Source organism: Eleginops maclovinus, chromosome 20, assembly GCF_036324505.1.
Source record: "Eleginops maclovinus isolate JMC-PN-2008 ecotype Puerto Natales chromosome 20, JC_Emac_rtc_rv5, whole genome shotgun sequence".
Lineage (NCBI taxonomy): Eukaryota > Metazoa > Chordata > Actinopteri > Perciformes > Eleginopidae > Eleginops > Eleginops maclovinus.
The window spans coordinates 24,733,152-24,752,715 of NC_086368.1; the positions used below are offsets into that span (position 1 = coordinate 24,733,152).

General features: G+C 42.9%; 1 protein-coding gene across 1 annotated transcript in view; it reads right to left on the reverse strand.

Annotated features, from left to right (window-relative positions):
- cdh4 (cadherin 4, type 1, R-cadherin (retinal)) overlaps window positions 1–19,564 on the reverse strand; it is a 204,333-nt gene that overhangs the window by 108,836 nt on the left and 75,933 nt on the right. Inside the window, exon 3 of the mRNA XM_063911504.1 lies at window positions 9,049–9,072. Within this exon, the coding sequence (XP_063767574.1) occupies window positions 9,049–9,072 (24 nt within the window). The remainder of the gene's footprint in view (window positions 1–9,048; window positions 9,073–19,564) is intronic.

Genomic DNA, 19,564 nt, shown 5'->3' on the forward strand with positions numbered 1-19,564 from the left:
CCAAGGCCACAAATATATGAGGATCCGTAGGCAAGAATGAGATGAAGGAGAAGACTCTGTCCTTGGGCGAGTTTCCTTAAAATAAACATGAAACTCTGTTTGTGCGCGTGCCCCCATCCGCAGCAGTGGAAGGTATAGGCTAAGTTACACTGTTCATTGATTATATTTTAAATATTCAGCATGTAACAGCGGTTAAAGCTGCCCGTTATGTTTCCAAGAAAGAACCCATTTGTACGAAGCAGCTAACACAGTAACACCAAAAATGTTGACATGTGCTGCAGAGTGCTATATGTGGTAATTCTAGTACAGGCATTAAACATGCATGGAAACAGTGAATGCTCCACTGGACTGTATCCACTCTTCTATTGAAGCAGTACTGCCCAGAGGGAGAAAGGTGAGGCAAAGAGCAAAGCCATCTGGGAAACAGGGATTGCGTGACAGTCTGCGGGATCCTCGATCATCAGCCACTTCACACTAAGCAACACCTTTATCCACAGCAGAGGCAGGGGCAAAAAAGCTGTGACACAAATGCATTCAATCTTCACCTTCCTCCTCTTTTATTTCTCACTCTTTATCTTTACCCTCTTCACAGCAGGTCCAGACACACATGAGTAAACGACCCGCTCTTCCCTTCCTTCATTAATTTCTGACACTGATGGCAACTCTTCACACGCTGTCAGGATAGAGTGTCTCTGTGTCTCACCTTGCGCTGGCTTGCTTCTTTTGATGTCACTACTAAGAATAAGAATGAATCCTGCTGCGCTCTGTGTCCTGGATACCAAGAACCAGCACTCAGCTCGAACTCTTCAAAGCTGCCTGTCTGCACATATCGAGGTACTTAGTCTCACCATGGAGGCAATTTAGCAAGATTTATGTCCAATTACAACCATCCGAATGTGAATACATCATATCGTATTGCCCACTTACTGAATAAAAAGTTGGACAGCTTGCCTTGGGTCTTATGTGAAAGAGCGATCCTCTCAGTTTTGATGACAGCGGCGTTTTCTAATTGTGTTGTCTTACTCTATACATCACCTACTAAAAATATGACACCGTATTCACAGCTGACAACTTCTCCAATAACGGCAGAGTCCTATTTCAGTTAAACAGCGCCAGCCAACAATGTTTTTCCTTTAAAACAAACCTGGCCCTGGCTGCGCTGAATGCCCTGGCAGAGACGTCCACCAGCAGTGCGCCTGCCATGGCAGCCTGAGCCCGGACAACAGGCTCTGGGCAGCGAGCAGTGGGCAGCTCATAAATGAGTAATGGCAGTCGCATTAACATTCGGTGGTAGGGCAGGCTACGGGCAAGAAGGAGGGGGACCCAGGGAGTGCAGGTGCTCCCTCTGTCTTATAAAAAGGCAGCTGATTAATGTTTGATTTTAGCTGGCCTCATTCTTCCACTAGCAGAGTGCAGAGCTCATCTACAGAGCGGGTTAGAGCAAGATAGATGGAGCTGTGAGCGGGGCACAGAAAAACAGTTTGTACAGGTGCTGTTTGGAAAGGTTGAGCCAGCACCACGCTGTCTTTCCTCTGGCCCTTAAATGAAAAACATCAGTGGTGCGAAACAGTTCAGTCAATTCAAAATGAATTGGGGCATTGATACTAAAGTGCAACAAAACGATATTGACGGATGGGAGCTGGACAAATACAGTGAACTGTGTTACAAACCGTTATCATCTGAAACAGCTTATTGGTGCTTTAATGTTCAAAAAGCTCTTTATTTTTCTCGTACTGCCTGTGCTGCAGCACCTCTCTTCACCCTATGTCTGAAACCAGAGCCCAGTCTGCTCTGATTGGTTAGCTGGCCGGCATTGTTGTGATTGGTCAGCTGCTTAGAGCTGTCCCACCCCTCAGCCTATCACACGAAATGTGAAGGAGCGATAGCCAATAGAAGCGTGAGTGTTACATTTTGGTGTCATGATGTTGTGGAAATAAACAAAGGAGTCCAATGGAGACATTTCAGGCTGAGGGGAGTGTGTGGGACATAATCTCCCTCAGGAGGGAACACAGGGATTGTAACCTTTGCAGACCATTTACATCCACAAAACTGCCACCCAAAAAAAATCACAAAAAAGCATAAAGAGGCTCTTCAATAAAAAGGTCCAAATTCATTTCTTTTTTTAGCTAGTAAAAACATGTAATTAATGCCAGATTTTTGGAAAGCCCTTGAACAAATCATGTTTGACAAACTCTTAATAAAAATGTTTTTTCAAAAGTTCAACAAAATCCCTTTTTAAATGTCATCAAGACATCCAGATGGCTCAACTGAAAGATTAAGAGTTTAATAAAATATTCTTAAATAAATGTCACAATGAGGCTTCTACTGTACAAACACTTCGACAGATGGCCAGTGTCATTTATAAATATTGGACATAATTCTCTGAGGATCCATAGCGTATTATCTTTAATGCTCCTGTTCATAAACGGCCATATGCTGCCCTGAGTGGCTGACTAACAGGTGATAGTTAAAGGTGCTTTTTGGAATGACGTGAGGGAAAACTGTCGCAGGAAAGTGATTCTGACAAGTGCATGACGAGGGAGCAGAGGAAATTAGACATTGTCATGGGTGAGAAAAATACGCCTCTTCATACTTCACAGAAAATGTTTCATTTTTCTTTTCCAGGGAGAATACTTAACAGAGAGTGTCACAGCTCTCGCTCTCACTCAAAAATCTGGTTATACTTTGCATTACATTATAGTGCTGGAGTTATTTCAGTGTCTAAGCCCTCCAGATAAAAAACACCCCGGGTTAAGTTGCCTTAATATTATTACAGAAAATGCTGATGTTCCTTCCCTCAACATTTAATACTGACACTCAAAGATACAACATGCTTAAAGCAGGCTCTCTGGTTTTTAAATTAATATATAGCTGGATTGAACCTTATTGTAGTTACATTATCATTAGTGGATTGTTTAGCTTTTATCTGCTGTTTAGAGCAGATGAGCGATAATTACACAACGGCATTATGTCACCAATGAAAAAAGCCCCAGTGGGATCGGATGAGCTCAATAGGAAATTAGCCCCCTTACAGTTAGTGGAAAAATCCACACACCAGCAGTGGAGAGAGGAGTCAGAGAGAGTTTAAATTATATTAATGTGTCGAGCTAGGGTTGATTAAAGTAATTTGGTAACATAGAGGGAACTGCAGCAAGAATAAACGTCAAGGAAACAGGAACTCAGCAGGTACTGTCAGCCGGGATGTTGACATGCGCCGCTTGAAGTCAGCTCCAGCGGTAATCTTATAGAAGTGGCAGATTAGTACTTATACATAAAACGTCTGACACGCGCACTCACACATATGCACAAGTAGGAATGCAGCATGTTGATCTGCACACACGGTGCAACCTCACAGTAGCAAAGTAATCTGTGCGTGTAAGGAACACTAAGAGGTAATGTTGTGATTGACAGGCAAATCGTTCCTGCTGAAATATCCATTTGACAGAGAAAAGAACGAAGAGCTGCAGTTAAAAGCCAGAAGCGAGAGTCGTCTGCGTATACTTCACATGAAAGCAAATTTAAGTATTTTGTGCGCCTGTGAGAAGCTAAGCATCAGAGGTGAAACTGGAAAAATATGAGGCTTCTTTTTTATTTTGAAATGAAGAAAATGAATGCTCTTTATGTAAAGCTGGGTGCCAATCATGTCTGTTTGAGGGCCAAGACTCGTGTGAATGTCAGCTCCATAGTATATTGTAACACCCGCCCAGATCTTGAAATATGACATGGTTCCAAAGCTGCACTCCAAGGGGTTATAAAAATTGCCATCCTTTTTGTTCAACATACATTGTAATTTAACTGTTGGTAGCAGGCAGTGCCAATTGCCTTTAATAACGGTCTCTGCACTCTAATTTGTGTTGGGATTTGCTCGGACCAGCTCGGTCTCAAAGGCCCTTAACGCTTTTGTGACTTGACGCTGGGAGAGGAAGGATGATGTGCCTCGAAGTACCGAGCCGAGGTGAGATACAGCAAAGTGATGGAGCTGGAGACAGGAAAGTCTCCCACAGCGGGAGGTGATAATGGATGGGAGAGATACTAAAGTGTGCTTTGCCATTTCCTGTACCTCATCATATCGCATAATGTTGGTATAATTAAACCCAGGAAATGTGGCATCATTAATCCCAGTCTGGGTGATAAAATGAAGTGAGAACTAATTGGTCAAGTGCACACCGCGGCTGTACTAACAAAGACACGGTGTGAAGAAGGAAGCAGCTGCAGAGATAGACATGGCTCCAAAAGCGTGCCACAAATATGATGTCGTTTTGGCATCCAGAGGTTAACAGAATGTTTTTCAGTTCTCTTAACAATGACGTAAAAATCTGAGGGGGATTTATAGTACATTTTTATCAATGTACCCCTGTCAAGTTGTTGGCGTTTGGATATTAACTAGCTATTGTACATTGTGTGTGCACATATTTATACATATTACAAAAAATACTGTCTTCTATTATACCCTACAGTGTTTAATTTTTGTCTTTGTGCTACGGTAGCTACATACCATTGCAAAATGTCACAACAATCCCAAGTGCATTTTAGAAGCTCAATAACTGATGGCGTGATAAACAAGTTCCTAAATAGCGATGATGCTGTTTTCTGTTTGGGTTTTTAGTGGTCTCTCCTGTCACTGCGGAGAAAAGAAATCATTATTCTGCTTTGTGTGGTATTGACACAAAGAGTGACCACAGCCTCTGTTTACTTTTCTCTCGTTGCCTTTATAAATACATAATCTATATGCCTGTATATTAAAGCAACCCCTGCTGGCTGTGGGAGATGTAAAAACACATGGCACAATAGAGGGGTCTGACATGCAGAAAAATGTATTTATGGTCTGCTCTAAACTAGCAAGCTGAAGCACAAAGCCTTAGCCCCAATTGGTTCCAGTAAGTTTCCTGTCTGCTTTCATCTGCATCACAAAAAGAGACCTGAAAAAACTGACCAAACCTTCCTTTTGGGAAAAGACAGAATTGTAGCCATTAAGCTCTGTCCTCTGTGCCTCTGCCTCTTGTTTCCATTCAACAGGGAGAGTTGGACAAAGCCACGAGATCAAGCAGTTCCCAGCTCTGTTTTTGTATTGAGAAATACTTGAGATGCCTCGATAGTTTTTGGAAGATGGTGTGCAAAAATTCCGAACAGAACAAGATCTGTATGTTTTTCCCACGTCTCTGGCAGGTTTGACAGCATTTTTGAGGAAAAGTTTAAAAATGAAGAAATGGTAAGTCTTAAATTGGGTGGAATATAGCAGCTCCTCGCCGGAGACAGGATGCCATTTTTATGCTTGTTTGTTTCCTTCTTCGCTTCGTTCTCTCTTTGCACAGACTCTTGCACAAACCATCTGCCATACAGGTCCTGTGTGACTTTACTTCAAGAGCTCTTAGTGGCTGTCTTCATCAGCTCAAGATCCGCTGCAGAAAAACAGCTTTAATTGGTACTGAGGGGGAAGAGAAGCAGAAGGGGTCGCATGCTTCACCACATTTTAGAGGAAAAATGCTTTCAAATGATCAGGAATGGCATTCCACACTTCCACACTCGGCAAAAACAGTGCTAACATCTCGACGTTGATATTGTTGTAATACTTTTGTTTAATAAAACACTGTGAGCTTATTAGGTACTTTTTAAATTAACACATGTTTAAATTAGCCCCATTAAGGCAAGCTGTAAAACGACTACTACTTTAGCTCACTTCACGGAGTAGCTCTCAGGTTCCATGCAGGTAAATCACCTTGGCGGGCTCAGATTGCTAACTGTAATATATCAAGCCGCCCTGTCAATATCCCTGAGCCTTGAATTTGCCCTCCTAAGCAGCGTGCTCTGCAGCTAGAAAGATTGAAACAGCATATGTCAGAACTCTGTTTGGCCGCGTTCAGGATCTTGTGTTAGGCTACATGGGGAAAAGGAAAGCCTACAACCATCAGTGCAGTCTGATCCATTCCAGCAGGCAATTACGCCATTTCGCCAAAGCCACTAGGAAAGCTTCACTACAATTAGGCTGACAGAAATGGCCTCTTTGACACATAAGAGGAAACCAGGGATGCCCCCCCTCCATTGCCCCCCCTCCTCCCCAATCCCTTCTCTACTCTTTGCACTGTCAGGGTTCTTTGCGGCTTGTGTTGTTTCAGAAAGGCTTTGAGACATTAGCTTGTGTTGTTGCTGTAGCTTTGGAGACATTTCACAGCCCATTAGATGCTCTTTCAGCCCCAACCAATACTCAAACCCAGAGAAAGGGAGGAAAGGGTGGGGTCGACACAGACAGAGGCAAAGAATGTACTGTACACTGAGCATTTCAGTGGGGCATTTGGTGCAGGAGTAGTACATGTGAAGATTGGAAAATAATAAAACAGTTTGAGCAAAACATTTTTGAAAAATGCCATGCCAAGAGTAAACGGCAAGATGATACCATTCTGGTGTACAGCAAATATGTAGCCAAGCTAATAGCAGGTTAGCTTGGACACATGTTTATATTTTATTTTTAACTTAGCTTAGCATATTGTGAAAACAAGAAGCTACAATTTAATGGACGCTAGTGTTTCTTTGCCAGGCTGCAATGAGGGCAGATGAGTCAGAATTAGAGGTGATGGTACACTCCTTTTTTAGATTTGGACAGAGCCTATAGCTTTTTGCCCCTACTCCCAATGTCTATGCCTGGGTAAGTTAAAGGCCTGCTGCCTCTGGTTGCAATGCTAGCTTATTGAGAATATACTGGAGCCAAACCTCTCGTCTATCTCGCAGCAACAAAGCAAGAATGAATATTTCCCAAAATGTCTACCTCTAATTCTACCCTCATAAATTATGATTCAGAGGCAAGAAGTTTTCTTCAGTAATTTAGCATAGGAAACAGCGGAGGTAAATGATCATCAAATGTTCCTTTAATGGGTGTAGAATTCCTTCAACGCAGTTTATTTTGGCATTTAGAGGAATAATGATGCTGAAATTGTCTTTGTGAATTGAAATGAACTGCAGCCAACTACAGTAAAGCCCTGTTAATTTCACCATTTATAATGGTACAACAGATGGTAACTGTACTGTGTATAATAAAATCCCTTTTGCCTCGAGAAAAAAAGGGAAGCATGAAACACACCCGGTAGAGATCCTCGCTTAAAGCCACTGGTCAGAATATTGTAGCCTAATCAGCAATACATGCACCGTCTGGTTTATAGTTTGCCGTTGTGCACTGCGGTTTGACCGTGACAGAGTTAAGGAGGTTTCCTGTCAGTTGATGGGGTTGAACAATTTGCACGACTGGCAGAAAAACCATAATCAATCACGAGACTATAGATAAGGGCCCTAAAACCAGCCAACCGCAGCGTTTTCTCTTATCGCTATTACACCTTGCCCTCCTACCTCAGGTACAGCCAATTAAGCCGGGAGAGGATGCGGCGGCAGCCACTTTACATTGAGCAGGCCTATCAGACGACTCCAAACACAGCCCATCACTGCGGAGGGGGCAGAGAGGAGCCTGTTAAGCACAGGGAGACACAGGGAGGGAGCTCTACAGTATGTGCTGTTGTGCAATGCAGGTTTGTTTCTTCCACAGCCACATGTATGAAGACAGGAATTGGTCGGCGTGAATGATGTATGCTGAGGTGAGTGAGGAGCGGTCTGCTGGACGGCTGCCTGCTGGCTGCGTTTCATCAAGGGACCAAGGGCACACAGACCTTGCTCCAGCACTGCGTCCCCTCATCTGCTTTTTAATCTATTCATTACCTTCCTCTTCTTTTTCTGTTTTTCTTTGTGGGACACGGCTCACATTATGCGACCATTATGCAGTACAACACAGGAAAGGAGGTGTGGGAGAACCTGTGTGTTTTAATGTGAGGGTGGTTATAAAAGGCAAAGATGAGGTCAAAATAAAGGACATCCCCCAAGGATGAATACAAATCTTGGCCTATAGTGACTTCTTGTTCCCTGGTATGTGTTCAAGTTTAACTGGAATAGAGAGAAAGGAGCCATACTGTCGCAACTTGGCAATGAAAAATTGATCACACCAACTTCTCTGTGCTGCGGTTCACCGTCTCCCCCTCCAGCAAATGGGGGTTAACCAGATACACAAATATAAAGCCTCAAAGAGCTTGATCCGAACCACAACTTTACACTTCTCTTCTCTCTCACCACTTTGAGGTTTCAAAGCCCAGACACACAGCATGTGGTGTTTTGTCTACACCGTGTGAAGCCACCACACCAATTTAGCTCAACAATTTCACCCCAAAGAAGTATCCTTCATGGAGCCGAGAGAGTTCAGCGGGATCACTACTTCTCTCTGTGCCATACTGAAACACTGATGAGACTATAGGCACACAAAACTGAGTTATAGAAGAAGAGAGGCTGCCACTGGTGCCATCACGCTGCTTACAGGGCAAACCAGATGTCTGGCCAGGGCGGGCGGGCGGGCACGCACGCACGCACGCACGCACGCACGCACGCACGCACGCACGCACGCACGCACGCACACACACAAAACCTTTAGACAGTGCAAGTGTTGCAGACAGACTATCTCTTTAAACATGTTTGATGAAGTGATTAAAGTGCTCCTCCAAGCACAGGAAGCCATTAATAACAGCACGACAGAGGGGAGCCAAATTCAAAATAAAATGAGAAGAGTGTCTGCCTCAGTGGGAGAATCCATCTCCTCTCTATTTAGACTACATGGATATGCCACTGAAGCTGGAATGAGACAAAGTGAAAAGGAAACCACTCTGGCTCCATATTGAATTCTATTGGAGTCAAAAGGGGGTAAATTGACTAAGTAGGTCGAGGCAAAATGCATGCAGGGAAAATATGCTATATTCAAATTCTGATTGGCCACATGGGTGTGTGGATGCTGCTTTCATAATTGCCTCCACTTGATGTTTTCTCCTCGTTTCAACATTGGCCGTGACACGCAATGTGATGGAGAGGAAAATAGCTTCCTGGTGATTCAAATGATGCGCCTGGCTCGACGCTCCCCCACTGAGACAAACATCTGAGAATGGTTCCTTCCACATCAATGCCAACAGCCAATGCGCTGTTGGCAGTAGACGGCTCTAAATCATGGGTGTGTGGGGCGGCGGTACTTACCACGTTCGCTGGACAGGGTGGTATCTGTCACCAGGAGAGGAAGAGAACAAGGGCAAGGGGAGGAGAGAGAGAGAGAGGGGAGGATGATTAGAACATAATAGGCTTCAGCAAACGTGGCATTGCAAAGAGAACCGTTAAACAATAGAGCCAAACAGATCCATTTCTGGGGATTAATGGGAAGTCACTTGCAATAGCCGGACAGTGACACACAGTAAACAGAACGCAGGGACACTATTGGAGAGAATTTGCTGTCACTACCGCCTAGTCGCTCACATTTGTCTCCGTCTATTACCAAAGGCAGCACCATTTAACCAGAATGCAGTTTGTTTTCTCTCTTATACTTCTTGTCATTGCCTCAAGCAGTGGGATTCATCATTATCGTCAAACGCTTGTTGTGATGTCTATATTCCACTCGTGCTCACTCGAGAGAATTGCGGGATGCTGCATATGCATATTGCACGCACTTATGTACATCGTAGTGGGCGGATTTATTCAGACCTTGGCACCACAGCTGGGTGACAGAGTTACGAGAGGCAGCCGCAGAGGCTCTTGTCTTCTCTCTCCTGGTTGCCTTGCCCTTCTCATGTCCTCCAGCAGAGTTGCTTAGTCAGATTTGATCAGAAGTAATCTCTGTGGCTCCAACTCTGCATTTATTAGTTACATTTTTTATCTGAAAGCCTTAAAGCTGACAGGGACTCTGAAAACTGAGGTTTCAGGATTGTACTTTATCATGAAAAGGTTAGCAGTTAGAGTGAGAAAACAGAAATGTAAAAAAGGGGCATTTTAGATTATTGGAATGGGGGTTGCATGTGGTATTTATCCATAGTCAGTGCAAATTAATATTTTGTGCCTCTACTGGGACATGTCTCCATGCTTTAATGTTCAAAAAGCTCTTTATTTTTCTCATACTGCCTGTGCTGCAGCACCTCTTTTCACCCTCTGTCTGAAACCAGAGCTCAGTTTGCTCTGATTAGTTAGCTGACCGGCTCTGATGTGATTGATCAACGGCTTAGAAATGTTCCCCCCCCTCAGTCTATCACGTACAATGTGTTGGAGCGCTAGCCGATAGACATGCACGTGCTATCAACGCTTGAAAGCTGTCATGAATAGTTTCTCACACACTAGCTATGTTGGCTGGAGCTGTGTTTCAGTGAACAACAATTACCTCTTCTCACGTCTATTTTTTCCCACATGCCTGTTTCGCACTTGCAATCAGAATATAATGCTAAACTTAAAAGGTGGAAGTAACTGTAAATGCCTGCTTATAACATAACTAAACATATGTTGGTGTTTCACGGGACTCTAAAGTATCAACCACTTGCAATATGTGTGTCAGATTGTGCTGGAGTATGGGTCAATTACAAGAGCCTGGTGTAAGGTCTTAGAAGTGTAAGCTCGTTTTGCGGCATCTACTGGAGGTTGATTAACTATATAATCAAAAAAAGCATACCCTGTTAGAAAAGACGTATCAGTTGAATTCATTAAGTTACACAGATTACTTTTCTTCAAACTTGTCTCATTTTTCAGCATGTTTATTGATTTTCTTTAAAAGATTGGAGGCTCAAGACAGCTTTTGGCATCATTAGATAGTTGTTTTGATCAAAATGCACAAATGCCAATAGGTTTTGCTTTTTTCCCACTCATGTCTGGCTATGAATCCATTCAAGTGTATCTTAAATTCCATCACATCAATATCTAAATGAGAATGTTGCATGTAGACAGTATTTCCATTCCCCTTTCTCAATATATAAAAGGCACCCCAGTCTAGCCCAACAGAACTTCGCTCCGCACATGTTCAATTATTTATCTCCCTCTGTCAAGAATTCAGCCTTGCTAGCACTTGCCAGTATCCCCACAACTTGGCAGGCAGGTTCATATTTGGCATATGGTGCAGAGCGGCGCTGCTTTTCCTCCTCTCTTCAGTTGGCCTGCTAGCACTCCCAAGGAGCGAAGCAAACACACACACACACACACACACACACACAAACTAATGATGCACCATGCCTGTCAGTTTTGTAAGTGAGACCCTCCCCTCTATTCAGTTGCTGGGCATGGGTCCACCACCTCTTTGCAACAGGTTTCAGTGCTTTCAACAATAGCACTGTTAATGCTGAATCAGCTGAATCAGGCACGGATTACAAATCACAATTTCAGGCAGCACCATACTTTATTATTTAATTGTCTTCTTGATCCCAACTTGGAACGACAAAAACATTGTAAAATATGAAGGGATTTTTGAGTCTGTATATATTTTTATTTTATTCTTTTGTGTTCAATAACAGAACGTTGGAAGTAGTTTTCTTTCATTTAAAAAAATTCAACAAGCCATTTTTTCTTAACCAATTTAGCAGCATAATAAGAGGAGCAAAAAAAAAAAAAGAGTACACTTTAACATCAGTTATTCTAACAAAAGTAATATAATTATTGAAGATGTTTCTCATATCTCGAATCCCAACTCAATACTGTAAGTATTAAGGTTTACATGCTCACTTCTGCCAGATGCCAATCCACCTTCAGGAACCATAACCACAAAAATGATTTGTGATTTTTACCCCCCGTCAAGGACGCCATGTTTTTATGTTGGTTTGTCTGTTTGTCAGCAGGAAGTTGCTGCCACACATTTACTGAAACCTTGTGAAAGGGTGAAGACCGGTCGGAGTAAGAACCAACTATATTTTGGAGGATTGATCAAGGGGGCTGGTCAACAAACTGGTCAACAAATACCCAGGAACCAGTCTAATCATCTGTCTCCCTGTGTTGTAGACAGTCTGTAGTCTGCTCTGATTGGTTAGCTGACCATGAATAATAAGATGTTAGGATATATAATAAATACCATGTAAACCCTCTTCAGATTGGCTCTATCAATTTCCTTTTTCTCTGAAAGAATAGTAAATCGGCAGCACTGAAACATGTATTCTGTCACATGGGTGATCTCTGCTGAACAAATTCAAATTTCAGACACATGTCTTTCATTCTGGTCTGAACCACACTATTAATTTTTCTTTTCAATGCATCCAACTCATCTGACCTGCGCTCTTTATGAAGCTGCTGTGAACATAATGATTCAAAGCAAGTAATGATGCAGACTCCCACACATTACAAACTCATCCAAAGGGTTACAGTTTCTCATTCACTTCATCAATGTCATGAAGATAGAAGAAGTTCAGTTCCCATTAAGTGCTGCATTACCGCAATGAATTTCTGAATCAATGATTTAAATCCATACTTTTAACTTTTCTCAAAGAGTAAAATCATCTTACAAATAATGTTTAGCTTTGCTTCTAAACCTTTAACCATGGCGTTAATATGGCTGCTTATCAAAAGGACGCAATTGTTGGCCAAACAGTGTCAATCTATATCAAAATCTCGTTCTAAAGCAGTTCAGCATGCCGACCTGTTTAAAGAATGCAGAACTTATTGAGAGTAAGGGGTTGTTACATGCCAGGGTGGCTGTACTTGTGTTGTTGTTTTCCCTCCTGCTCTTTTCTCTTCTCCCCCTCTCTTCACTGCAGCTATTCAGCAGCTGATATGTACCTGCTGGTGCACCCGACACTGATGGCTGATTGGATCCCCCTCACCTTCAGAGCTGGTCATAAAGGAAGCACCCAGGAAGCTCTCTGTCTCTCAGACCTGGGCCTGCTGCTGACACCATAGCCTGCATGATCCTTTTGTTAGTGTCTGATTCTAGAGAGAATCTTGTTTTCTGTTTACTGTGGATGTGTGTGTGGTGGGAGGAGGAGGCGTTAGGTAAGTTTGGGGCACCCTCTACATCTCATCACATAGTTAAAATCTGTTAGACACACTGGTTAGTGGATTGTTGCCGCCCCTGTGTCTTGCTTTGTTCACATTCTTAGTAGTGCAGAGAGTGAGGGTTTTTGTTTGAGTTTTGGTTTCTAAGGATAGACTTATAGATAGACCTTGTTTTGTTATATTTATTTATTTTGTTTGCCACAATCTCTCTCGTCTCCTCCTCACTTAAAGAACGTTTGTTGGCAATATTCTGTGTGAAATAAACAATGTTAACTTTCACTCTGACTCCCTCTGCTAGTGGTTGTTGTGTGTTACTGCCCCCTGGTCCCCTAGACCTTGGTGGGGACGTAACAGGGATGATAGCTGCTCCTAATACTAGGATGGACAGCAGCTCAGCCCAGAGAGGCTTGGCTTGCGAATCAAACGGTCCCTGGATGGTCACCGGTTCAAGTCCCAGCACGGACCAAAAAATGATGTTGCCACCATCCCCACAACTGCCAGTGTAAACATGCCATAGTAACCTCTCCATTAATGCATGTGTTTGTGTGTGGTCTATAGGTTCGTTGTGGTGCATGTGTGTACTGTTTATGAACAACAACAATAGGCTGAAAGCTGAATTTCCCCAGGAGGGTTAACAGTCATTGTCTTTCTTCAGCAGCCCAACGGCTCTTTTTTCCTAACATTTGAGCCTTGTGCAAGACAGTTTTTACCCAGCTGATGGATATCCACTTCATTTACTTCTAGTTGCTGCTGCATTTGTAACATTGGCTTTTAAAAGTATTTATTGTAAAAATGTAAGATTATACAAAACGATCTGGTTAGCTGAATACATGACAATCAATGCAACAGGCTTATCTGCGATTTAAAAAGACACGCACAAACACATGCCGATAGGCGGTTTAAATCTTCACAACATCCGAGCAACGTGTTAAATCTCACACACACACACACACACACACACACACACACACACCTGCCATGTGACGGGGTGCGGATTGACGCAAACACGTCTGCTTGCCTGCAGATGCGTCCTTATGCCAGATCTTCTTGTTGCCCTTGTGATGACTAATAACCGGAGAGCCTTTTTCAGCTAATAAATAATACATTTAAGAGTCTAATCAAATTGAACAAACGAGTATGTCTAGAAAACTATTAATCAGAGAGCAAACGTGTATTTACAAATATAACACTGGCACAAACAATCAATTATTCATAAAGTGAATGCTGTGTAAGTGGGCTTCTTCCCGGGTGAGATGCTGCCATAATTGGAGTGGGACTACAGGAGTGCCGGCTGGTTAGTGTGTATATGTGTGGTTGCATGTGTATCCATGTGTGTCTGTGTGCTCTCTCTCTTACATTCTCACACAAACACAGTACACACACACTTCTCCCCATGCACCAAACTTCCCCCAAACACGACAAGAGCAGGCAGAGTCGGCTCATTACTGCCTAATGAGTTGTCTGATTAGTGCCGAATATAAAAGCCTTTTTGTCAAGCGCTGTATGTTTATTTTGATTAATTATTGTACTAAAGTGACTGAACGAAAGCACAATGACATGGAGCATTAATGTTCTGCGGTAATAAGGCCCTTGTGGAGCGAGCGATCATATACTCAACCCTCAATGCGACGCATTAAAACACGGCCACTCACTGAAGAGGGTTTATATCAGACGATGAGACCAACATGTGCTCTCAACATGCAGTCTGACCTTCAGCTCCCTATAAGAGCGTAATGAATGCAGATCCATGGTCCTGCAGACATCATGCTGCTGACTCTGGAGAGGGGCAGCGTGTCTTTTCTCTGTAATGTTTTTCTTTGAATTGCATTCCTCCATAAAAGATGCGCCTGACGGATTCATGTGGGATGTGAAAAGTGGCAACGTGTGTGATCCACTGAATGTGTTGAAGGCTGTATACTTCATGTATACTCATGAAACAGATGTTATATTACAAAATACAAATAAAATTACTCTGTTACACGTGGAAATCTTTAAACTGTAACTTAAAGGGCCCTATTGTGCCCATTTTCAGGTCTCCGATCGGTGAGCTGGCCAGCTCTGCTGTGATTCGTCAACCGCTTACAAATGACCCGCCCCCTAACTTATCACATACACTTTGTTGGAGCGCTAGCCAATAGAAGCGCAAGTGTTACATAGTGGTGTCACTATGTTCATAAGGTGGAAAGAAACCGGACTGAATAATTGCTAATGCTGCTTAATGTCTGTTGGATGTGTAAAGAGGCAACTGATGGCTAACGTGATGTTATTTTATAATTAGGAATTTGGTTCAAAGTGGCCAAAAATATCACTCAATGCAGGTTAAAGTGAAATAGACCGAGTTATGTACTACCAGCAAAGTATCAAAAGTAGAACGGGTATTAAAAAGTATTAGTCTCGAATGCACTTCTATAAATATTTAGATTTTTATCGAGCCAAAGACCAACTGCACAATGAAAAGAGGATGAATCCAAATGTTTTAAATAGTAGAAATCGTGATTCCATGACTGTGAATGAGGCCGATTGTAAGTCCCATAATTTGCTTCTCTGGTGCTCTCTGCAGCGCTCCTGTCTGTGAGCAGAATGCCTCTGGAAGCTTCAGAGGAGGGACTGTATCGCCTGGCCTGTTGCTCTGAACACACTTAAAATCAGAGGTAATGTAGCACTCAGGAGACTGCTGTTACACACACCCAACAGCCAATACACTGTAATCACTAAAGGCCCCTTTTCTTCGGAGATAAGTACTGCTTACGTGCACTGCACTCAGAACTACACAGCTGCACTGGATATTGTGACCATAACTTGGTTTAACTTTTTTACTCTCAAGGCAGCAGCTTCATGAAAATCACAATGCTATTGGTATAGTAATATATACTGTTTTTAAAAAAAGGCTATGTCACATCCTACTGTCAATTTACAACTTAAAATCATCAATTAGGGTTTCAGTTGTTTGCATTGATAATGTTAATGTAATGGCTAGAATTGTAACCTAGCCTTTGAGTTGGTATGATTGTAGGAAAGAAGATGGAAAGAAAAGACCAATTCATGACTTATGGGTGCCTGTGGGACAATATTCTTCATCAGGGACAGGACAGAGGACACTTCTCCTCTATGTTCATCCCCACGAACAAATGAAGCGCTCCCTCTGGTTGTTCTTTATGAACGTTGTTGACGAGAAGGCTAGCAGGAAGGCAATGGTAATAAAAAGATCTCAACGTTCAGGTACATCTGGGTATTTCTTTACCAATCGCAACCAGACGGTATGAAGGGCAAGTCCATTTCAGCAGGTGGTTATTTTCTTAGCTCAGGCCATAAAGTTGACTCTGTTACTGTGGAATCTAAGTAGTGAGCGTAGGCCTGAAAACTTTGGTGAGGTTTGGACCAAAGCAAAACATTTTCTCATTTAATCAGGCTACACAATATAAAAAAGGCAAATATGGAGAAGTGTATTTTCTTTTCAATATAGTATTTGTAGCTTACAGACTTTACAATAATCAAACATTTTCTGTGTGTACCTGTACCTTGTAACTCAAATCCAACACCACAAAAGCACACAACTAAATTACTAAACAGAACTTTTGAAGTCATGTGTTTTGACATCAGACAAGCAGCAGTCCTGGTTGAGATTTCAGCACAGGAAAAGCATGAAGCACACGTTCACACATCACCTGCTCAGTCATTTTTCAGACGCGTTAACAGATCTATCTACTGTCTCTGAGAAAAAGCTCAGAACAGACTTTCAGAACAGACAGGTTATCTCAGTTACCTCAACAGATAGTTTTAATTGTTCTGCATAAGGGAGCTGTCAACAAGGATGTCACCCAGTCATTGCCTCAGTTAAGTTAAGACAATAATTCCAATAACCTTTCCAACACTCAATTAGAATTTATCCATATAAAAGTGAGTAGACAGTAATTTGAGTCTGTCTCTTCAGTCGGTGAAATGTGATCCTGAGACATAAGGACTACTTTATTGGGCTTGTTATTTAAAATGTCCAAAAAATCTTTGGTTTTTCAATTTAATTTTGAAAAACGGTATCAGATCCTGTGGTCAAAGAAAGAAAAGACAGGAACTCAATAAAGAATCAACAGAGGGATTATTAACAACATGAGAAAACAGCTCTGTCTTTATTCATCTGGAAAGACGAGATAGAGGCTGGTGGCAGGATACAGTTGTTCTGGTGTGAGTCGACTATTAAAAGAGGTTAGCGGTGCGGAAATAAAGAGCAGAACTTTTTCATATTGGTGGGACCATTGACCACTATCTTTAACACATTTTCTGCGTTCTTTTTTTTGCACAGAAAAGCAATAAGATATTAAGTGAAACAGAACACTGCACTTGTATAATTTTGCAGAGAATTATCCCTATGACGGTGTCCGTAAATCCACGGTCCCACTCTCCAGTGTTTTTGCAAAGTGCTCACATTAATGCATGCTGTATGCTGTTAGACCCTAAATACAAAATGATTCCGGCTTGTTCCGAGCTATTTGTGCTTTCTCTGAGCGAACATTAAAGCTCTTTCCCTGGAGGCTGAACGCATTTAATGGGGTGACTCAACCTTAATGTTAATGTGCTCTAGGTAGCAGGCGATTAATTGTTATAGCCCGGTAGGCTGGTTGCTTCTCAGCATGTAAACATCTTATATGTGAGTGGGTGTCTGTTGGCATGTATTAATATTCTTGACACCCATGTTTGTCCAGTCAAAGCCAGCTAAATCCACCTCTGCCTGATGATTAAATCAAAATGAATATGCATGCATAATGCTCACTCATAAACACCCCACTAGTATGAATCGTGCAAATAGTCTGAATGTGCAATGTGGAGATTTCTGCAGAGACAGACACGGAGACAAAAAAAAAGGGGCGGATGAGGGTGGTGTGTCCCTGCTGTGATGAACTGGTGCTGACACAGCCAGATGTTTAGTTAAAAAGCAGAGCCGCGACGTGGGATGAAGGGAGGAGTTGACATGCGCTTCTGGGGCTTTAGGCAGCCGAGCGCTGCTCTATAGCCGCCTAGCATCTCTGTACCCGCGTAGCATCTCTGTAGGCAGAGGGGTGTGCTATATCTCATGTCATTTGCATTCAGCTGAGTATGCACACTTGTGTGTGTGTGTGTGTGTGTGTGTGTGTGTGTGTGTGTGTGTGTGTGTGTGTGTGTGTGTGTGTGTGTGTGTCTGTGTCTGTGTCTGTGTCTGTGTGTGTGTGTATATACTGTATGTGTGTGATTGAAATCACCTTGCAATTCAGAGTAAATGAAGGAACAATCAATGTAATGTGTGTGCTCCTGCCTCCGTGTCTGTGCATGTGAAGAGTGGTAAATTGAACATATGTCTGAACCGAGGTCTCCAGTCGCGGTTTCCTCTCTGTGGACTGTGTCAGAGCTGCGGGGCGATGCAGCGCACAAGCACACAAAAATAAAATGCACGAGCAGAGGCAGGTACTGTAGGTGGCGGATGATTGGGTAATACACACACATTCTCACTTTCTTCCTTCCCTTTCCTTTCCTCTGTCTCCACTGCCTGCTTCCCCTCCACCCATACCCTGTCCACTTCTATCGAAACTAATCTCATTTCCCAGTAGCTTGAATTAAATAAATGTCTGTCATTAAGATCAGTGAAGGATGGTGGAGGGCCTGGGGAGATCAGGAGACGGGTAGGCTGGGGAGGATAGGAGGTGCCAAGTTAGACCCACAAAGGCTGGGAGGGAGGGGATGATGGTGAAAGGAGTAAGTGGACGCTGAAAAAGCGGCTTTACAGCTTCTCACACGCAATAGGATTTGGTGGGAGAAAAACAAGTAGAAATAGCAGCTAAACTGTTATGATGAGAGGATAGGAGACTGCACCTCTGCGGCAGCCAGGCAGTCTCTCTCCATTTGCTCTGTGTTAGCTTATCACCCTCTCCTCCACCCCCCACCCCAGCTCCATGCAACCCCATTTAACCATTAAGCCAACAAAGAGCACTGCCGCCTGCTCACCAAGCAACCAACCCGCCTCAGCTATCTGGTTTCTATTGACAACCAGCAGCTAACAGGTACTGTGAAATATTTAAAATCCACCTGGGACTCATCCTAGCAGTCATATCTGTCCAACATGTGAGTATTAGAATGAGCTAAAGGCTGCCATCAATCCCTTAGGTGTCTATTTGATGATCGCCACATGGGAATACTTCAATGCTGCTAAGCTAACCTGCCACGCTAGTTTTAACAATCTCCCTTGGGTCTGTTAGGGGCCTATTATGTGTCTGTCGGAGGAGCTCTGCGACACACTATGAGATGCATGTCGATGTGTAGACACTGCCCATAGTGAGCTCTGAAGCAGGTTGTTTGGTGGCGATTTTTAACGAGCGGTGGCTGAAAAAAATGGCCACAAATCCATCTAACTGACCTTGTGCTCTGATATGCTTCCTGGTGACATGGATAGAGGACCAAAGACTGGGAGGTGCACTGCAACTGGTTGTTAAACGGGACCATTCAGACGTGAAATGACTGGTGAGAGCATTTTGACAGGAGGGCACATGAAGGGCTGTCATCAAACTTTTTTCCCAGAAGAAACACTGGAGAAATAAAGTCAGACTTTGAAATAGAGCATGACACTTACCTCTTTTACAGTGACCCCATAAGCCTCTAAAATGTCAATGGTCTATAAATACACCAGGAATGTCATTGATGTCGATGTGTGGAGCAAAATACTTTGTTTTATACCCAGAAGGCATTCAACTAGGACTCTGTATTTGAATGTGTTTATCAAACTTTACGAGACACTTTTATGAAC